General features: G+C 42.1%; 1 protein-coding gene across 2 annotated transcripts in view; it reads right to left on the bottom strand.

The window, feature by feature from the left end:
• The window catches only part of CSMD1 (CUB and Sushi multiple domains 1), a 1753128-nt gene that overhangs the window by 288343 nt on the left and 1442425 nt on the right, over positions 1–22360 (bottom strand). For both annotated transcript variants that reach the window (XM_060291350.1, XM_060291351.1), the window contains exons 19-21: positions 12030–12146; positions 10330–10545; positions 4644–4832 (exon numbers count right to left, since the gene is read on the bottom strand). In XM_060291350.1, the coding sequence (XP_060147333.1) occupies positions 4644–4832; positions 10330–10545; positions 12030–12146 (522 nt within the window). The remainder of the gene's footprint in view (positions 1–4643; positions 4833–10329; positions 10546–12029; positions 12147–22360) is intronic.

The raw sequence follows: 22360 nt of genomic DNA, 5'->3' as shown, positions 1-22360 counted from the left end.
CCTGGAGGGTTTGGAGCACAGAGGTGTCCTGATAAACATCTGTTTGGAAAAGAGGAGATGCACTAAAAGAAAACAGTGAATCCTGAACACTCTAAAGGAAAACACAGAGTGTTGTAGTGTGAAAATGGACATGTCAACAAATTCTAGAATTCCCAGTCCAGAGGAACACACTGGAAGATCATAAAACAAGTAATTGTAGAGCCTATAAAATGTACTAACACTTTGTCCAGCTGGGTACAGCCATCTGTTTTTCTTTTGGTCTATTTGTCACTTGCACAGAGTGCATTTTTATAACTATTATATCATTGAATAAATATAACAATTCCATGAGGTCAGTATCAACACTAAATCCATTTTACAGATGAAGAAACTGAGATAGTGCTAGGTTAATAATTAACTTGCTCAAGATCACATGGAGTGGGGCGTTGGTGGAGCTGTGATCTGAACTCCAGCTGGTCTGGTAATAACCACACTATGTTTGTCAAAATACAATAGTGATAATTAATTACATTTATAGATGTTAAGTAACCCACGAGGAACATGTATGAATGTATGACTCCAAAAGAGTAGGAACATGAGGCTGTTGTGGGAAACACACCTTCCGAACGTCTTAATTCAATGTCTCACAGAATGTCCTGCCGTGGAACAGGAATGCCTGCATTGGGATCCTGTTGCTGAGGCAGGCCACTGACTTAAATTTATTTCGAATTAAATCAACTAGTGCACAAAGACGAATGCACCACATTTCCAAATGCACGAATTGAAACGTGTCAAGAAGACTGAGGAAGGTGTCCTGAAGCCTGAGACGCTGTCCCACAGGAGATAACTAAGTGAAATACAACAAATGGTAAAAAGCAGGTGCTCAGAAAATTACAAAATGTAAATCATCAGAATTTCAGAAATTCTTTGAACTTGATTTCAGACATCCATTGCAAATCTCCATGCCGAGAGCAATTAAATGGATCAAGTTTCAGTTCTTCCGATAATCCATTTAAAGTGATTTTAAGATGAATGAATATAATTTCCCTTAAAATGAATCATTTGCTCTTTTTTATAAAGAACCTCCTGAAACTGTAATTAAAATTGAATTGTCATTGAGAGTTTTGTAATGGAACTAAACTTATTAAAATTAAATGAACAAAATAGAAAGGAGTCAACTGATTTTTCAGTTAATTCTTCTGTACAAAAGCATCAACCCATGAGATGGTCTTAGCAGCTCTGGGTGATGTAACAGAACACAGACAAGAGGCTTAAAGAATAACATTTAGGGCTTCCCTGGTGGAGCAGTGGTTGAGAGTCCGCCTGCTGATGCAGGGAACACGGGTTCATGCCCCGGTCCGGGAAGATCCCACATGCCGCGGAGCGGCTGGGCCCGTGAGCCATGGCCGCTGAGCCTGCACGTCTGGAGCCTGTGCTCCACACAGGAGAGACCACAACAGTGAGAGGCCCGCGTACCACAAAACAAAACAAAACAAAACACAACATTTATTTCTCACAGCTCTGGAAGCTGGAAGTCCACATCCATAGCACTAACCATATTATTTGTAAGCAATAATAAATATTCTGTATCAATAAATATTTTATTGGGGATATTAATTTACTATTTGATAGTAACACAGTAGATGAAAATCTATACTCTCTCAATCTGCCTACTCATCATGCTAATCTGGATTCCAATTCTGTTGCTGAAGAACTTACCCCCCTAAATACTACCGAGGCTTTGCAATGCCCCTCATCTCACAGGGCCGCTTCTCAGCCCAGGTGTTCACTAGAACTTCTATTTACCACCAGATGTTTATTAGAAAAAGGGAAAGGAGCATTCCACTTGGCACTCCTCCAGGGTCACCTGTGATCTTTGGATTGGATTTGCAACTTTGGTCTAGGGATAGATTATTCTTATTTCTATGGTTTTACAGGAAGAAAGACAGACACAGCGTCCTAATGAATCAAACTTTGAGATCAAGATAGGAGCTTCCAACAGAAATAATGTTTATTTGTTTGACAAACATGTATTGAATAAGGCACAGAGCTGGATTTAGGGCTAGGCAGCCTCCACTGTAAGGAAAGGTCAGCCTAACGGGAGAGACAGAAATAGGAAGACAAGTTTACTGGAGTACAGTGGTTATCCTGGAGGGTCCCTCTCCAGCCGGTGGGTAAGCGGGTAGAAAGAGTTTACATGGGAGGTGAGTTCCAAAATGAGAAAGTCAGCCTGGCAGAAAAGGGGGTGCACGTTGCAAATGAGGGAGCAGTGTAGGGAGAGGCTTGAGCATAAGAGAGAACCAGGGCAGTTTCAGGTCGAGTGAGCTGGGCAAGACGTCAGAGAGTCTGGCCAGTGAATAAGGGGCCTGCGTCCCCGGCGAGTGGAAGGTTTGTTCTGCACATTATGGGAGCTGATTCATGGGTTCTGTTAAGGGGGATGAATTTGTGAGGTTCTGAATTCGGACAGATCACTCTGGGGGCTGCGGCAACAGTGGTTGGCGCTGTCCTGGAGGTGGGGAGCATCTTCAGGATGTGAAGCTGAGAGCCTTTGCAAGGCTGGGCAGAGAGGATGGGCGGGGAGCCTCCCTGGAGAGCTGGGGAGAGGCAGAATCTTCAGAACTAGCAACTAATCCGATGTGTAGAATGAGAGAAAGGGAGAAATGAGAACTCCCAGGTGCCACGTGGGTCACCTGGTGGATTTTAGTGCCTTACTAACATGTTTATTTAAAGGTCTCTTGTGGCCAGATGGCTGGAAGGAAAGTCAGGAAGCAGTAGGTAAAATACAAGAGGTGAAATAAAAGAGTGGCCCTGCCAGGCCATTCTCTCAGTGCAAAGCAGGGCTGAAAGGCCTGGTTTTAGGCGCCCTGTGTTGGAATCTTGCTGGCTGTGTGCCGGCGGGCAAAGGCCTTAAGTTCTTTGTGCCTCAGTGTTCCCATCTGTAGAATGGAACTGCCAATAATAGTGCTTACTTCACAGAGGTGTCTGGGGGATTAAATAAGATAACACATGGAGAGAGCTCAGAGCAGTGCTGGTCTAGAATCAGTGCTCAATAAACATTATTTCAACCCCAGTTACTCCTCATTTCATACTTTAGGCAACAGTGTAAAACCCCAAATAACAAGACTAAGAGTGTAAAGATAATGAATCTAGACAAAATAATAGAATAATGCAAATGGAATATTATAATCAATAGGCAATGTTACATATGTGGATTAAGGCTTTGACTTCATCGAGTTGGGAGTTTTTCCCCCAGATTTTAAACTATCTTGCTCAGTAATTTCCAATTTGGGGCATATGGATTCTAGGCAACTCTGGGAACATCTAGGATCATCTAGAAAATATTGTATCTTTTTTTCTTGAGATAGTGTTCAAAATTGGCATCCAAATCTCAAATAAAAATCATAACTAAAAAAAAAAAAGTGAGAACTACTGTTTTAGGAGAAAACCACATCATAGAAAGATCAGATATGTGCCCTGGCAAGAGATAAAGATGATTTGATTCGTGTTCACTTGTGTAATTTTTCTATAATGAAGTCCTCACTATCCTACTATCTATGGCACACTGGAACACAAAAAGACAGTATATTAACTTTTGAACCACATAATATTCCTAAATAATTGAAGAGATTCTGTGCATCAGAAAACTCTGGTTTACTAAGTTAAGAACTTAGCATTTTTATGGGTTATGAAATCTTATTTTCACAACTTTCCCACCTGCCTCTAGTTTATCAGCTGGTAAGATCACAGGTGCCTCAAGGACTCGGACGGCTCACAATTAAGGGGGTCCATGGTTCATCACTAGACAAATGTCATAATGCTACATTAGCCAGTTTCTGTGACTTTAAAGGACAGCTTGTACGCCCTTTACATGCTGAGCAACGTGGCCAAGTGACAGTTACCAGATATTGCCTCTGGGGCTGAGGACCAGACCCTCTAGACCTGCGGCCAAGGTTCCACAGTTAAACTGAGCCACCACGATTTGAGGAACTCCCTACAGCAGCACAGGTTCAGATTAACAATAAATATACCCCACTGAATGGGCATCTTAATTCCGTCTTAGCACAGTGCCTAGTTTCAAGTACCTAAATGAAGATTCCTATTACTCTCTGGAATGACCTCTTGAGTTCTTCAAGAACACTGTGAAAAAGCTAATTCAGCATTAAAATGTCTACAACGCCCACTTTGCGAGAGTATGCACGATCATCTAATCAGAGTTAAAGTGTAAAAAAACAACAAAACGAGTATTTTAAATTGTCCCCATCATTATACCAGGTGATACCACTGCTTTTAAGCAACAGAATTGTCAAAGGTTGTGTTAATACAGCATGGCTTCTAGCTTTTATTTTGTCTTTTGTCCCAGGTATAGTGTGTGTGTGTGTGTGTGTGTGTGTGTATACATATTTTTTTTTCTTCTCCATAAATATGCTTGACACATGCTTCAGTTTCACTCCTCTTCAGCCAGGGCGTCTTGGGGCTGAAAGGGGCTGGCTTCACCGATGAGGTAACCACAGCCCAGAGAGGCCCCTCCTCCGCTTCCCCGGGGAGCGGAGCGCCCGCCCAGTGCCGGCCTCCTGTCTCCCTTGCCGGCAGGTTCCTGCACGCTGACCGCTGACCGCACCGCCCTGCCCCCCGGGGGAATGAAATGAAAGCACGTGACCACCTACCCACACACCTTGGCAGAGATGCGCTCCATACACGACGACCCCCGCCCAGGCACGTGAGCTTGGTTGCGCCTTCTAAGCGATAACCTGGGAAGCACGAAAACGTCAGAGAGTCTCCAACTCCGAAGTGAAAACCGATTCTCCTGCTGAAGGCAGGGACGCCAGGATCGTCACAAGGCTCCAGGTCATATTCTGAGACATGAAGAGACAGAGTGCACTCGTGGGAACCCGGCTAAATACTCAAAAATTATTTAGCAAGAATAAAAAGGTGCTATTACTTAAAAAATAAACATATATATATTCCCCCCCCAGGCTCTGCTGTAACTGTCATATGGATTGTCTTCCTTTGTACTGTGAGTTTTCTCATGACAAATGGAATATAGTATTTTTAAAAATAAATGTATAACATTATAATAACATGATCCACTCAAAACTGTCACTTTAACAGTATGAAATTATTTTAGTGATACGCCTAATTGCTAAAATCAGTTACTGTCCTCTTAAAGGTGCTTTGGATAAACAAGACCCAATGGAGAACAAACTAAAAGCAGTATCACAGGGTTTTTTCACAGGGCGGAAAGATTATCATAACCAATTTCACCCCTAAAATACACCTCAGTATGGAATAGCAAAACCTTTTCCCGTCTATTTTTCAATTTATAAACCATGTTTTATTGATGCGTAATGAAAAATATTCTGGATCCTGCTAGAAATTTCTGTAAACTACCCAGGAAGAAAGTGCTAAATTTAGTTAAAAAGAAAAAAAAGAATAATGTCTGGTGTATTGCTGCATTTGGGGATTAAATGTCCAAAATAACAGTACTAATAACAGCATTTTGTGTTTGTCTCATTCTTTAGTACCAACTCTTTCAAATCTCTATATATGGGTACAACTGCACTCTGGTTGTCATGGGTCTCATGGGCCATCATTCAGTGTGTTGTTGATCCTTCTTGCTGTGTTCTCAGCGTGTAATGCCCAGTGTTTAGTCAAACAGGATCAAACAGTGGGCCACCATCAGGGGTTTGAATGGTGGAAAGAGCTTCAAAGAGGTTAAAGCGTCAATTAAAGGATGAGCATTATTGCAATGGGTGGGAGACGAAAGTTTTTCCTATGGTGGTGGGGAAACTGTGCTAGTTCATCTGAAAAGATACTGCCTTTGCTTTCTGATTTCCAACTACTATCTTTCAAGTTCTGACTCTAAAATGTCGATTCTGTATTCTCAAGGAACATATTAAATCCAAACCATCATCTCCCCCAATATTTCTCAATTTTAATCCATCTTTTCTATTCCCATCATCCACAAGTTTCATCACTGGCATCCCAACCCCGTATGAAGAGGAAATCTCTGCTCCGGTTTTTCCCTCATCTCACCCAACTTATTGGTCAACATCTGAGCTCCAGGCTTTCTACATTGTCTTTCTCCTGTTTTTCATTTAGGTCAAAACTCTATTCTGGATCCCTAACATATTCAAACTACTCTCACCACTCTGGAGATATACTCATTAATTTGACCTATTTTTAGTATGACCCAGCAAGGGAAAAAAAAAGGTAATATCATTCAATTCAACTCAACAAATATTTATTTGTCATACCAAAACATAATGGTAGACTTTCTAGGAAATAGTAAAATAAAGCTGTCACAATCCAGGGAACTGTATCTTCATCTGACAGAAGTCATTCTCCTCCTAATAGACTGTATACTCTCAACTCGAATCACATCTTTGCTGTCATTTCTTTAAAAGCAATTGAAAACTCTTGCCAAATAAGAGAACAGTTTGCTATTATTTTTGCGAGATCTATTGTATTATAGAGAAAAACACTGTAATCGTATGGTTCTTTGTGTATATTTTTATTTCATATTTTGACTGATGTCCTCTGAAAAATACCTACTGAAAGAGGAAGCCTGATCCAACACCATGAGATTAGAGGTGTGGATTAGTTCCACCCTCCCACACAAGGTCACATAAAGGTCCTCTTGTGTCAATTGTCACTTATGGGCTATTACACAGTGTGTATTTGCACAGCATACGTTTCCAGCTAGGCATCCAGCAGAAGAAAAATGTATTGCCCTCAGGATTCCAAGTTCCCTGACTCAAAGATTTTGTTCTTATAACTTACTCTATTTTTCTTCATCAATTCTCTAGTCTCATTCCCATGAGCACACAGACATGTGTTCCAGGGCCCATTATAAGAATGCGACACAGCAATCCACCGAATAAAAACCACTCTCATGACCTCACGATGACCACAGCCGCCACGCCTGGTGGGGCACCTCCGGACCAGCTCCTCAGAGGCGCTCCACGTTCTATTTCCACGGCACCTCTTCCCGGTCCCTCTCCACCTGCCAGCGGGCTCGCTTCCAGACCAGAGCCACCGCGGCCTCCCCCTGTGAGCCCGCTCACCAAGCCTTGCCTCCTCCTACTTACACAGTGGAAGCCCTCTTCCTCCTTGGAGGGTTATCCCGTCTCTCCTCCTAGCTCAGGGTCCCACCTTCTCAGTCCATGATTTGAATAGTCCTCATCTTTGCACCAAAATGTCCTGCCCCAGCCAAAACCTAGTACCTTCTTTCTGTGCAGCTACACTCATTTCCCAGCTTACCCAGCCCCACGTCTTTAAATTTTGTCTATTTATTGATGAACTTCAATTATTTTTTTCCTGACTTGACCCTCTCTGTGAACTCAAGACTCTTGACAACCCCTCTTGGATATATACCTACAATTTCCCAAAGCAAAATTTTATATTTTTCCTCCCAAACCTGCTTCAGTCCCCGTGTTTGCCACGTGAAGCGTGGCATCCTCATTCACAGAGACGAAGACCTTGACCCCTGTCTGTATTTCAGACACATTCGATCCCAGCTGACCTGGTCCACTTCACTCCAGCACCAACCCCGCAGCCTCAGCTTCTGCTGTCTCCTGTGGGGCTTACTGTGTAACAGCATCTTACCTAAGATCCTGTGTTAACGTTGGATGTTACTTAGAATGAGTTTTGAAAACGGTCAGATCATGTCCATCCCTGTTCAAATCCCTCCAATGGCTTTGCATAACACAATTCACAGCCAAGGTACTTATATGACCTTCTCAATTACTGGGCTCTGACCACAGCGACCTCATTCTTTAACCCTAAACTTGCCCGCACACTCCCACTGCTGCTCTTGCTTCTTCTGAGGACCACGTACCCTATAGCAGCCTGGCCTGCTCTTTGACTTCTTTGAAATCAAGCGTCAGCTTATCAGATAGACCTACCGTGGCAATTCTCTACACATCACCATCTTTTAACTCCTTCACTGTTTTATTCTTTCTGATAGCATCCCCTGTTACTATCTCCCCTACTGGATTACAGGCTCTATGAAGGCAGGCCCTTTGTTTTATTCCCTACTGTGTCTCCAGGACCTAGAATAATTCTTGGTATCTTGTAGGTGCTCAGCAAACACTCACTGAATTAAAAATAAATAACTAAATAAAAGAATGAGCACTCTGTACTCTTTCCCAGGCACTGATGGTGCAACAACGGGAGAAGACACATGAAGGATACAAATATGGAAAGATAAAGTTGGAAGACACACAATTTTGGTATATAAACAGTGTTACGGGAAGGCAGGAGGAACACAATTCTGCTCAAGGAAGAGGAGACGACTGCGAGCAACAGGCAGTGCTTGATCTGCATGCAGCTTTGCCTGGTGAGGAATGAAAAAGGGTTCGTTTTCTTAACATTTTATTTATTTATTTGGTTGCGTGGGGTCTTAGTTGCGGCAGGCGGGCTCCTTAGTTGTGGCATGTGAACTCTTAGTTGCAGCACGCATGTGGGATCTAGTTCCCTGACCAGGGATCAAACTTGGGCCCCCTGCATTGGGAGCGTGGAGTCTTATCCACTATGCCACCAGGGAAGTCCCTGAAGAAGGGTGTTGAATGAAGAGGAAACCACATCTGTAAAGGCACTAAGTTGTCCAGATTCTCATCTTTTGAAGAGAATAACCAGGAAACTATGTGAATTCACAGAAAGTTGGCATTCAAAAAGTAGTATCAGGGCTTCCCTGGCGGCGCAGTGGTTGAGAGTCCGCCTGCCGATGCAGGGGACACGGGTTCGTGCCCCGGTCCAGGAAGATCCCACATGCCGTGGAGCGGCTGGGCCCATGAGCCATGGCCACTGAGCCTGAGCGTCCGGAGCCTGTGCTCCACACAGGAGAGGCCACAACGGTGAGAGGCCCGCGTACCGCAAAAACAAAAAACAAAACAAAAAAACCCCCAAAAAGTAGTATCATAGGAGGCATGGAGAAGGAAGGCTGGAATAGTAAGTGTACACAGAGAGCAGTCAGTAGCGGACACTCAAGATAGACCAGGGAGGGTGGACAGCTCGACCTAAACATACTTGAATAAGGAGCCCTTTCCCCCCATATTTCCATTAGTATCTACGGTGACACTGACTGGGAGACATAACTGAGAAATGACCCTTTAATAAACCTTCTAGAAAAGACAGAAATAAACTGGACTAACAAGGAAAAAAATCCGGATATAACAGCATACTGATTTTGTACAGATATCAGAACAGTCTCCAAAAGGGTAAATGCTTCAATTGCATAATAAAGTGGTTACTTATTTGGGCACAAAGAATAAACTCCATTGTGTTAGCGTCACTGGCAATTGTTCACAGCCCAGTTTCAAGGCAACGTGCCTTCAGATGAAATGATTCCTTTAGCATATCTAAAGAATACGTTTCCTTTGGAATCAGCTTTGCAATCAAAGGTGTATTTTGTCTTTAAAAAGACTGTCTGAGCATGTGTGTGACACAGTCTTGATGAAAGCGATTCCTTGTGTAAGCTTCTACTGGTTGTGACCAAATGAATTGTTCTGCATGTTCAAAAAGTGATGCCAGTTTAGTCTTAATATTTAAAAATATTTTAAAACTGCCCCAAAGAGCTACAAAGACCCAGAAAAGTGTGTTTTGTTGTTTCTGTTGTTTGCTTGCTTGTTTTTTAGGGAGTTTACGAAAGGAGTCAGCTTCAGAGTTGCACTCTGACTTTTGTAATCAAAAGACTCCTTGTAGCTGTGTAGCTTGTAGCTGTGTGCTGGGAGTCATTGAATTAAGAAAGAAATATCTTAATACCATTCTTAGCATCATTCAAATTAAACAATTTAACCCATACAAATAATGCCTGAAACAACATAAATCCCTCACAAATATTATCTATGTTTTATAATTAAAAGTGAAAATGTTTCTTAATTTTGGAGTATCATTTTGCTGCCATGTATGATGGCATTAAAGTCAACAAGAAGCTCATCCTCAACTGCATGTGTTCATACTTTTTTTCACTCTAAAGGTGGTTCTCAGTACAAGTATGGTATCTCCTGGAAGGTAGGATTCAAAATAATCAGACCACAGCTGATTCTGAGTATGTCTCCCAACAAGGACAGCTTCCTCACAGATTTTGGTAGAACTGATAACAAGAGAGACTGAAGAGATAGTGATATTAGCAAATTTGGGGGGATGAGAATTTACAGTCAATGTGAGGCATGGTGTCTTGTGGACGCCAGGCCGCTGCCCTTGCATCTCAACTCCTCCTCCACCCAACTAGAGCTTCTCAATGGGCGGCCGTTTACGTGTAAACACACACACACACACACACACACACACACACACACACACTCGCTCACACAAACAGTACAAGTATTGCCAGAGAAGACCCCAACATACCTGAAAACGTGATATTGAAGCCCTCGTAGGAAATGGAAAAGTCTGATATAAACCGAAGCTGGGCGGTGAAGTTTCCAAACAAACCTGCCTTAATGGTGTGGGGCAGCACCGACCCTGTGAGCCTGGCCACTGGCTCCGAGAAACTCCCGTCCTCTGTGATGAGTAAGTAGTCGTGGGAGCTCTCCAGGTGGAAGGTGTGGAAGATCATCTGAACCCCTGAGAGACAGAGAGATGGAGGTAGTGAGAAAGACACAGAGAGAGAGACAGAAAGAGAGAGATGAGAGAGAGACAGAGAGAGGGAGAGAGGGGGATAAAGGGGGGCATTGGCAGAGTTAACAGTTGGGGAAAAGAATTTCTTCTGGGCTTAGAGACATAAAAGTCTTGAATCAAAAGAAAATCTTAAAATGCAACCTTAATTTTGAAGTTTGAAAGAAAAATACAGAGAATGGGTAGAAGAAGGAATAAACAGAAAAAACAAATGCTTCAGCATATATAAGTACAGATACAGATAAAGGTTAGACACAGGGATACAGAGACAGCTGTATCAACAGGTCCAGATATAAATGCATAATAAAACTCGGCAGGAGGGTCATAATGGACTGTTTGTACCCCCTTAGGGAAAGCATTTGCCCGAGGAGCGAAGGACGAGATCACTTTCCCATTTATAGTAAACACGTGTCCTTTAGAAAATCTAGGCTTGGAGGTCTAATACTGAAACTTACACAAGTGAGCAAAGACCATTTTGAAATGATAGTTTTATGTGATCCCTTGTGCATGTGTTCTCACTGTAACTATACCCACAAAGTATTATTTCTGAATTCCTACACATAATGAATAAATTTAACCATGACTAGGTCCTTTTTTAATACAAATACTTATTTTCATGATGACAAAACCTTGGTTGCTCATTATTTGTTTATTCTTAATTTCCTTCAAGGCCAAGTTTTTCTTAACATGTATTCATGATGGCGGAGTGTAAGATAGTGTATATAATAAAACACGTCAATTTAACATTAAGTTGAGCTCAAATTTAAGTGGAAAGACAAAATCTACATAATGTTTATGTGAGAAAAATTCCAAATTATCTTCTTGAAAATGACAAGTTTACTCATACGAAAAAGACTCAGCGTATAGTCCCAAATCCAATGTCTATAAACTGTATTTCTTACACAAAATTCAAATGTTTCTGGTTTTCACTCCACTTGTTTATAAAATGAGGATAATGAAATCTACTCCATAAATCAACACTGGATTATGTGAAGATAAATTATTCATTATATGTAATAATACTGGGTACACTTAGAACACAAGCCAAGTATAAAAATGTATCCTAGATTTATCATAGAAATGAGAAGCTTAGATAATTTCTTATTTCCCTTTACTTAAGCACTAGTCATATTTTATTTAACGCATGCCTCTTTTCCTTACCATTACACCTAATTTTCAAGCTTATGTTCACAAGCATAAATTCAAGTCATCTGATCAATACAGAATAAAACAAGAAATCTACTTCTGCTTGAAAGCACCAATAATTTAAAGACGATTTTTCTTCTAAAATCTTATTAAAAATCAAAATTAGCAATCAAAATATACATGAGGAAATTAGTTATCTTATTTGTTCACACATGAATATTTTTTTCTTTCTTCCCATGTTTGTATCTAGTTATTTTGTATATTTGAAATCTATGTAATATCCTTACCCTTTCCATGAGATACCTCAATGGTCCATGTACAGTTTAGAGAGTTTGGGTAAAAATCTGGAAACCCAGGAGAAAGAACTGTTCCACTCTTTCCATGGATGTATCCTCCACAGAGGGCTTAAAATAATAAGGAAATATCATTGTAGTATTAAAGTTTCACAATGATTGCTACACAAAATACTTTTAAAGTGCCATTTAATTTACACAAAGACTAAAAGAAAATTTAAGATCACCTCCATGTAAAATAAAATGGAACAACAACTTTATTTTACTTGAAATATGCCAGTTGATATACAGTGTCCTAAACAGTACAAAACCTGGAAAAATCAGACAGGCTAAGGTAAAACAGCTGAAGAAGAACCCTCCTGTGGCAGTTAATTTTATGTGTCAACCTGACTGGGCCACAGGATGCCCAGACGTTTGATCTGACATTATTCTGGGTATGTCTGTGAGGATGCTCCTGGATGAGATGAACACTGGAACAGGTGGACTGAGTAGAGCAGGTTGCCCTCCCCAGTGGGCGTGGGCCTCGTCCAACAGGCTGAAGGCCTGAAGAGGTCAGAAAGGCTGAACATCTCAAAACTAAGATGGAACACATCTTGCCTGATGGCTTTCAAACTGGGACATCATCTTCATTCCTATCTTCAGACTAGAATTGAAGCATCAGCTCATTCTGAGTCTTGAGGCTGCTGGACTTCAAACTGGAATTTACACCATTGGCCTCCCTGGGCCCCAACTGGCTGACTACAGATCTGGGACTTGAAAGCCTCTATAATCACGTGAGTCACTTCCTTATAATAAATCTATCTATATACCTATATCTATATCTGCATCTCTATCTATACCTTATTGATTCCATTTCTCTAGAGCTGCTGGTCTTCTCAGTAGCATTTCATTAAGTTTAAATCCTTCACATCAATATATGCCCTTTTCAATATGCCTCAGAGACTCATTTTTGAAGGAAGAAAAAGAAAGTTATACATAATCACTCGAAGGGGAAAGTCACGACATTTAGGGAATCAGTGCAATATGGAGGTTTAAGTGCTCAGACCCTGATGTCAGAAAGCAATGTGTTCAGATGCTGATGCGTCTCTGGCTCTGTGATCTTTGGCAAGTGGTTTGCCCTCCCTCCTTTACAGGTGTCTTACCTTGAAAGTGAAAATAGTGTTAAAAGCCATCTCTTAGGGTAGGTGTTTATAATGATTGCCTTTGTAGAACACAATTTACAGGGCCCCATATGTATCAAATACCCAAGGCGTTAGCTAATGATAATTATTATTAGAGCTTTAATATATCAATAATTTAAAATTTGAATAAATTCTATATGCCTTAATTTTGCAAACATTTGAATAGTGGATGTTTGTCTTTTCTTTCATATCTTAAGTCCTATCAAGATTTTCAGAATGTTAGAGCTGAACTGAAAAAGGAATCAAAGCTGATGGAATCAGTACAGGGGGAGGCTGGGGGTAGGAAAGGTGACTCAGGTTCAGCTGGGATTCAGTCTCCAGGTCCTCTGGGCCCCTAACCCCTGCATCGTTCAAGGGTCTGTTGCAATATGAACATCCTGAACCGTGTGTCATAAAAGCTAGGTCCACGAATAATACTTGCAAAAGAATTAGCTAATTTGTAGAAGACGTGATTTTTCTCATCATCCTCAGTCAGTGTGTAATTTTAAGAAAACAGATAATATCTTTGAATATGCAAACCAAATGGAAAGAGCTAGGTAAAAATCAGCAAAATAGAAACTTTTAAAATGAGTTCTAGAATAATTTAACAGTTTAAAGTGTTCACATCTTAAAATTACATTGATTCATCTTCTTATGGAAATGGTAACATTAACATAGCATTTAAAATTAGTTTATTCACAAATAGTTACTGAGCACCCACTATTTATGAGCAAAATGGACAGGGACTTCCGGGAAGATGGCGGAAGAGTAAGACGCGGAGATCACGTTCCTCCCCACAGATACATCAGAAATACATCTACGCGTGAAACAACTCCTACGGAGCACCTACTGAACGCTGGCAGAAGACCTAAGACCTCCCAAAAGGCAAGGAACCCCCCACGTACCTGGTTAGGGCAAAAGAAAAAACTAAACAGAGACAAAAGGATAGGGACGGGTCCTGCACCAGCGGGAGAGAGCTGTGAAGGAGGAAAAGTGTCCACACACTAGGAAGCCCCTTCGCGGGTGGAGGCTTCGGGAGGCGGAGTGGGGGAGCTTGGGAGCCGCGGAGGAGAGCACAGCAACAGGGGTGCGGAGGGCAAAGCGGACAGATTCCAGCGCAGAGGATCGGGCCGACCGGCACTCACCAGCCGAGAGGCTTGTCTGCTAGCCCGCCGGGGCGGGCGGGACTGGGAGCTGAGGCTCCGGCTTTTGTCGGAGCGCCGGGAGAGGACTGAGGTTGGCGGCGTGAACACAGCCTGCAGGGCGTTGGTGCGCCGCGGCTGGCCGGGAGAGAGTCGGGGAGGGGTCTGGAGCTGCCGAAGAGGCAAAAGACTTTTACGTCCCTCTTTGTTTCCTGGTGCGCGAGGAGAGGGGATTGAGAGCGCTGCTTGAGAGAGCTCCGGGGATGGGCACGAGCCGCGGCTAGGAGTGCGGAGCCCAGAGACGGACGTGGGACGCTAGGGCCGCTGCTGCCGCCGCCAGGAGGCCTGTGTGCGAGCACAGGTCACTAGCCACACGCCCTTCTGGGGAGCCTGTGCAGCCCGCCACTGCCAGGGTCCCGGGATCCAGGGACGGCTCCCCGGGAGAACGCACGGCGCGCCTCAGGCTGCAACGTCACGCCGGCCTCTGCCGCTGCAGGCCCGCCCCGCACTCCGTGACCCTCCCTACCCCCCGGCCTGGGTGAGCCAGAGCCTCCGAATCAGCGGCTCCTTTAACCCCGTCCTGTCTGAGCAAAGAACAGACGGCCTCCAGGGACCTACATGCACAGGTGGGGCCAAATCCAAAGCTGAGCCCCTGGGAACTGTGAGAACAAAGAAGAGAAAGGGAAATCTCTCCCAGCAGCCTCAGAAGCAGGGGATTAAAGCTCCACAATCAACTTGATATACCCTGCATCTCTGGAATACCTGAATAGACAACGAATCATCCCAAATTAAGGAGCCCTGTGGATGAAAGGCTCTTGGTGCTGCAGCCAGGAGTCAGTGCTGTGCCTCTGAGGTGGGAGAGCCAACTTCAGGACACTGGTCCACAAGAGGCCTCCCAGCTGCACATAATATCAAACAGCAAAAATCTCCGAGAGATCTCCATCTCAACGCCAGCACCCAGCTTCACTCAACGACCAGAAAGCTACAGTGCTGGACATCCTATGCCAAACAACTAGCAAGACAGGAACACAACCCCACCCATTAGCAGAGAGGCTGCCCAAAATCATAATAAGTCTACAGACGCCCCAAAACACACCACCAGACGTGGACCTGCCCACCAGAAAGACAAGATCCAGCCTCATTCACCAGAACACAGGCACTAGTACCCTCCACCAGGAAGCCTACACAACCCACGGAACCAACCTTAGCCACTGGGGACAGACACAAAAAATAACAGGAACTACGAACCTTCAGCCTGAAAAAAAGGAGACCCCAAACACAGTAAGATAAGCAAAATGAAAAGACAGAAAAACACACAGCAGATGAAGGAGCAAGATAAAAACCCACCAGACCTAACAAATGAAGAGGAAATAGGCAGTCTACCTGAAAGAGAATTCAGAATAATGATAGTAAGGTTGATCCGAAATCTTGGAGATAGAATGGACAATAGAATGGACAAATTGCAAGAATCAGTTAACAAGGACCTAGAAGAACTAAAGATGAAACAAGCAACGATGAACACCACAATAAATGAAATTAAAAGTACTCTAGATGGGATCAATAGCAGAATAACTGAGGCAGAAGAACGGATAAGTGACCTGGAAGATAAAATAGTAGAAATGACTACTGCAGAGCAGAATAAAGAAAAAAGAATGAAAAGAACTGAGGACAGTCTCAGAGACCTCTGGGACAACACTAAACGCACCAACATTCGAATTATAGGGGTTCCAGAAGAAGAAGAGAAAAAGAAAGGGACTGAGAAAATATTTGAAGAGATTATAGTTGAAAACTTCCCTAATATGGGAAAGGAAATAGTTAATCAAGTCCAGGAAGCACAGAGAGTCCCATACAGGATAAATCCAAGGAGAAATACACCAAGACACATATTAATCAAACTGTCAAAAATTAAATACAAAGAAAACATATTAAAAGCAGCAAGGGAAAAACAACAAATAACACACAAGGGAATCCCCATAAGGTTAACAGCTGATCTTTCAGCAGAAACTCTGCAAGCCAGAAGGGAGTGGCAGGACATATTGAAAGTGTTGAAGGAGAAAAACCTGCAACCAAGATTACTCTACCCAGCAAGGATCTCATTCAGATTTGATGGAGAAATTAAAACCTTTACAGACAAGCAAAAGCTGAGAGAGTTCAGCACCACCAAACCAGCTCTACAACAACTGCTAAAGGAACTTCTCTAGGCAAGAAACATAAAAGAAGGAAAGGACCTACAATAACGAACCCAAAACAATTAAGAAAATGGGAATAGGAACACACATATCAATAATTACCTTAAATGTAAATGGACTAAATGCTCCCACCAAAAGACACAGATTGGCTGAATGGATACAAAAACAAGACACATATATTTGCTGTCTACAAGAGACCCACTTCAGACCTAGAGACACATACAGACTGAAAGTAAGGGGATGGAAAAAGGTATTTCATGCAAATGGAAACCAAAAGAAAGCTGGAGTAGCAATTCTCATATCAGACAAAATAGACTTTAAAACAAAGACTATTAGAAGAGACAAAGAAGGACACTACATAATGATCAAGGGATCGATCCAAGACGAAGATATAACAATTGTAAATATTTATGCACCCAACATAGGTGCACCTCAATACATAAGGCAAATACTGACAACCATAAAAGGGGAAATCGACAGTAACACATTCATAGTAGGGGACTTTAACACCCCACTTTCACCAATGGACAGATCATCCAAAATGAAAATAAATAAGGAAACACAAGCTTTAAATGATACATTAAACGAGATGGAGTTAATTGATATTTATAGGACATTCCATCCAAAAACAACAGAATACACATTTTTCTCAAGTGCTCATGGAACATTCTCCAGGATAGATCATATCTTGGGTCACAAATCAAGCCTTGGTAAATTTAAGAAAATTGAAATTGTATCAAGTATCTTTTCTGACCACAACGCCATGAGACTAGATATCAATTACAGGAAAAGATCTGTAAAAAATACAAACACATGGAGGCTAAACAATACACTACTTAATAATGAAGTGATCACTGAAGAAATCAAAGAGGAAATCAAAAAATACCTAGAAACAAATGACAATGGAGACACAACGACCCAAAACCTGTGGGATGCAGCAAAAGCAGTTCTAAGGGGGAAGTTTATAGCAATACAAGCCCACCTTAAGAAGCAGGAAACATCTCGAATAAACAACCTAACCTTGCACCTCAAGCAATTAGAGAAAGAAGAACAAAAAAACCCCAAAGCTAGCAGAAGGAAAGAAATCATAAAAATCAGATCAGAAATAAATGAAAAAGAAATGAAGGAAACAATAGTAAAGATCAATAAAACTAAAAGCTGGTTCTTTGAGAAGATAAACAAAATAGATAAACCACTAGCCAGACTCATCAAGAAAAAAAGGGAGAAGACTCAGATCAATAGAATTAGAAATGAAAAAGGAGAAGTAACAACTGACACTGCAGAAATAAAAGAGATCATGAGAGATTACTACAAGCAACTCTATGCCAATAAAATGGACAATCTGGAAGAAATGGACAAATTCTTAGAAATGCACAACCTGCCAAGACTGAATCAGGAAGAAATAGACAATATGAACAGACCAATCACAAGCACTGAAATTGAAACTGTGATTAAAAATCTTCCAACAAAGAAAAGCCCAGGACCAGATGGCTTCACAGGCGAATTCTATCAAACATTTAGAGAAGAGCTAACACCTATCCTTCTCAAACTCTTCCAAAATATAGCAGAGGGAGGAACACTCCCAAACTCCTTCTACGAGGCCACCATCACCTTGATACCAAAACCAGACAAGGATGTCACAAAGAAAGAAAACTACAGGCCAATATCACTGATGAACATAGATGCAAAAATCCTCAACAAAATACTAGCAAACAGAATCCAACAGCACATTAAAAGGATCATACACCATGATCAAGTGGGGTTTATTCCAGGAATGCAAGGATTCTTCAATATACGCAAATCTATCAATGTGATACACCATATTAACAAATTGAAGGAGAAAAACCATATGATCATCTCAATAGATGCAGAGAAAGCTTTTGACAAAATTCAACACCCATTTATGATAAAAACCCTCCAGAAAGTAGGCATAGAGGGAACTTTCCTCAACATAATAAAGGCCATATATGACAAGCCCACAGCAAACATCATCCTCAATGGTGAAAAACTGAAAGCATTTCCACTAAGATCAGGAACAAGACAAGGTTGCCCACTCTCACCACTCTTATTCAACATAGTTTTGGAAGTTTTAGCCACAGCAATCAGAGAAGAAAAGGAAATAAAAGGAATCCAAATCGGAAAAGAAGAAGTAAAGCTGTCACTGTTTGCAGATGACATGATCCTATACATAGAGAACCCTAAAGATGCTACCAGAAAACTACTAGAGCTAATCAATGAATTTGGTAAAGTGGCAGGATACAAAATTAATGCACAGAAATCTCTGGCATTCCTATATACTAATGATGAAAAATCTGAAAGTGAAATCAAGAAAACACTCCCATTTACCATTGCAACAAAAAGAATAAAATATCTAGGAATAAACCTACCTAAGGACACAAAAGATCTGTATGCAGAAAATTATAAGACACTGATGAAAGAAATTAAAGATGATACAAATAGATGGAGAGATATACCATGTTCTTGGATTGGAAGAATCAACATTGTGAAAATGACTCTACTACCCAAAGCAATCTATAGATTCAATGCAATCCCTATGAAACTACCACTGGCATTTTTCACAGAACTAGAACAAAAAATTTTGCAATTTGTATGGAGACACAAAAGACCCCGAATAGCCAAAGCAATCTTGAGAACGAAAGAAGGAACTGGAGGAATCAGGCTCCCTGACTTCAGACTATACTACAAAGCTACAGTTATCAAGACGGTATGGTACTGGCACAAAAACAGAAAGATAGATCAATGGAACAGGATAGAAAGCCCAGAGATAAACCCATGCACATATGGTCACCTTATCTTTGATAAAGGTGGCAGGAATGTACAGTGGAGAAAGGACAGCCTCTTCAATAAGTGGTGCTGGGAAAACTGGACAGGTACATGTAAAAGTATGAGATTAGATCACTCCCTAACACCATACACAAAAAGAAGCTCAAAATGGATTAAAGACCTAAATGTAAGGCCAGAAACTATCAAACTCTTAGAGGAAAACATAGGCAGAACACTCTATGACATAAATCACAGCAAGGTCCTTTTTGACCCACCTCCTAGAGAAATGGAAATAAAAACAAAAATAAACAAATGGGACCTAATGAAACTTAAAAGCTTTTGCGCTGCAAAGGAAACCATAAAGAAGACCAAAAGACAACCCTCAGAATGGGAGAAAATATTTGCAAATGAAGCAACTGACAAAGGATTAATCTCCAAAATTTATAAGCAGCTCATGCAGCTTAATAACAAAAAAACAAACAACCCAATCCAAAAATGGGCAGAAGACCTAAATAGACATTTCTCCAAAGAAGATATACAGAGTGCCAACAAACACATGAAAGAATGCTCAACATCACTAATCATTAGAGAAATGCAAATCAAAACTACAATGAGATATCATCTCACACCAGTCAGAATGGCCATCATCAAAAAATCTAGAAACAATAAATGCTGGAGAGGGTGTGGAGAAAAGGGAACCCTCTTACACTGTTGGTGGGAATGTAAATTGATACAGCCACTGTGGAGAACAGTATGGAGGTTCCTTAAAAAGCTACAAATAGAACTACCATATGACCCAGCAATCCCACTACTGGGCATATACCCTGAGGAAACCATAATTCAAAAAGAGTCATGTACCAAAATGTTCACTGCAGCTCTATTTACAATAGCCCAGAGATGGAAACAACCTAAGTGTCCATCATCGGATGAATGGATAAAGAAGATGTGGCACATATATACAATGGAATATTACTCAGCCATAAAAAGAGACGAAATTGAGCTATTTGTAATGAGGTGGATAGACCTAGAGTCTGTCATACAGAGTGAAGTAAGTCAGAAAGAGAGAGACAAATACCGTATGCTAACACATATATATGGAATTTAAAAAAAAAAATGACATGAGAAACCTAGGGGTGAAACAGGAATAAAGACACAGACTTACTAGAGAATGGACTTGAGGCTATGGGGAGGGGGAAGGGTAAACGGTGACAAAGCGATAAAGAGGCATGGACATATATACACTACCAAACGTAAGGTAGATAGCTAGTGGGAAGTAGCCGCATAGCACAGGGAGATCAGCTCGGTGCTTTGTGACCGCCTGGAGGGGTGGGATAGGGAGGGTGGGATAGGGAGGGTGGGAGGGAGGGAGATGCAAGCGGGAAGAGATATGGGAATATATGTATATATATAACTGATTCATTTTGTTGTGAAGCTGAAACTAATATACCATTGTAAAGCAATTATACTCCAATAAAGATGTTAAAAAAAAAAAAATGGACAAAAGTCTCTGCCCTGGCAGAGTATACATTCCAGTTGAAGAGAGAATATAATATGAAGAGCTGAGTCTATACCATGTTGGAAGATGATGCATGCCAGAGAAGAAATCTAAGAAGAAAAGAAGAATGGGATATTCTAAGATGGGTGTGGAGTTGGGGGCAGCATAAATGGGGTCGGGGGGAAGCCTTACTGAGGAAGTGGCCTGTGAAGAAGGACTTGAGACAGAAGAAGGAAGTACTTGATAATCTGGGAAAAAACTTGGGGGGAGAGGAAACAGCAAAGACAAAGGCCCAGAGCTAGAGTGGGCTGCTGGGTTGGGGGGAGGGCGACGGGTCTGAGAGGGTAAGGATGGAGGGCTCAGGGGAGCCAGGTTTAAAGGGGCAGATCCCGTCCAGGCCTTGGCATGTGTCTCAGTGAGATGAAGGACCACCCGAGTCTCCTGTACAGAGGATGACTCGGGCCAACTCGGACTTCAGCCTGAGCGCTAGGCTGCTGTGTGAGGATGTGGTTGGCAGAGAGTGAAACAGACAAGATTCTGGACCAGAACGTCAGCAGCAGAGGCGGTGGGAAGTGGTCAGAACCTGGCCATATTTGGAAGGTAGAGCCAATAGGATTTTCTTGTCAGTGAGATGTGGGTGCCATGAAGAAAAAGGAAGATTTGGGGATGACTGTGAGGTTTTAAGGCTAAGTGTGAAAAACTGAAGATGCAGAAAAACTTTGGGAGAATCAGGTTTTGAAAGTAAATCAGTTCAGTTTTGGATACACGAGCTCGAGGCCTACTAGACATCCATGTAGAATGGTTGGTGTTGCAATTGGATACACAAGTCTCAATCCCATGAGAGAGGTCTGACCGAGGGGTAGAAAGATGACATCATCTCAACACTGTGAATGCAGGTGTAGATAAAAAGACTAAAACCTGGGATATTCTTATGAAAGACAGACAAGTCCTGTTTTTCAAAAGTTTACTTTCTAGTGGGCAAGGCAAATAATTTATAAAAATATAGCGAAGAATGACTTATTCTAAGAACAAGAATCTTGTTCTCTAAACTCAAAGGCAGTCTAGGTGATGAGAGTACGGTGAGGCTGGCGAAGCAGCAAAGTGATGGACACACGGCCCCGCAGTTGTTCACTCCCAGGATGATGAACACTGAGTAAGCCATGAAAGGATGGAGGGAAGGTAGACGGTCAGAGTCAGCCCAGTGTTAACAGTTTGCTCTGTGACGGGGCAGTGGCTGCCAATTTACTGTAAGGTCCTTGGGTTCCTAGTGGTCTGTTAAGTACAGCCCTCGCACTATGGATTCTGTAGTTATCAACTTCTATCATTCCCATCCTGCCCCGGCACCGTCTCGGCTCCTGCACAAAGTCTTCCAATGAATTCAAGTCTGCAAACAGGGCAGTCATTGCTTCAAAGAACCAACGACGTGGCTTTAATGCTTGTTTGTAAGCGTCCGCGCCGCCTGGACTGGAGGAGGCAGGAGCTGAGGCTCCTGCACGCGGAGGCGGCGGTGCGGGCGGAGGGCCCAGGCGTGGCGGACTCTTCTCTCCCTGGAAAA

This window comes from Globicephala melas, chromosome 21, assembly GCF_963455315.2.
Source record: "Globicephala melas chromosome 21, mGloMel1.2, whole genome shotgun sequence".
NCBI classification, from domain to species: domain Eukaryota; kingdom Metazoa; phylum Chordata; class Mammalia; order Artiodactyla; family Delphinidae; genus Globicephala; species Globicephala melas.
The sequence above is the reverse complement of the archived record's forward strand: the minus strand, read 5'-3'. Positions and strand labels throughout refer to the sequence as shown.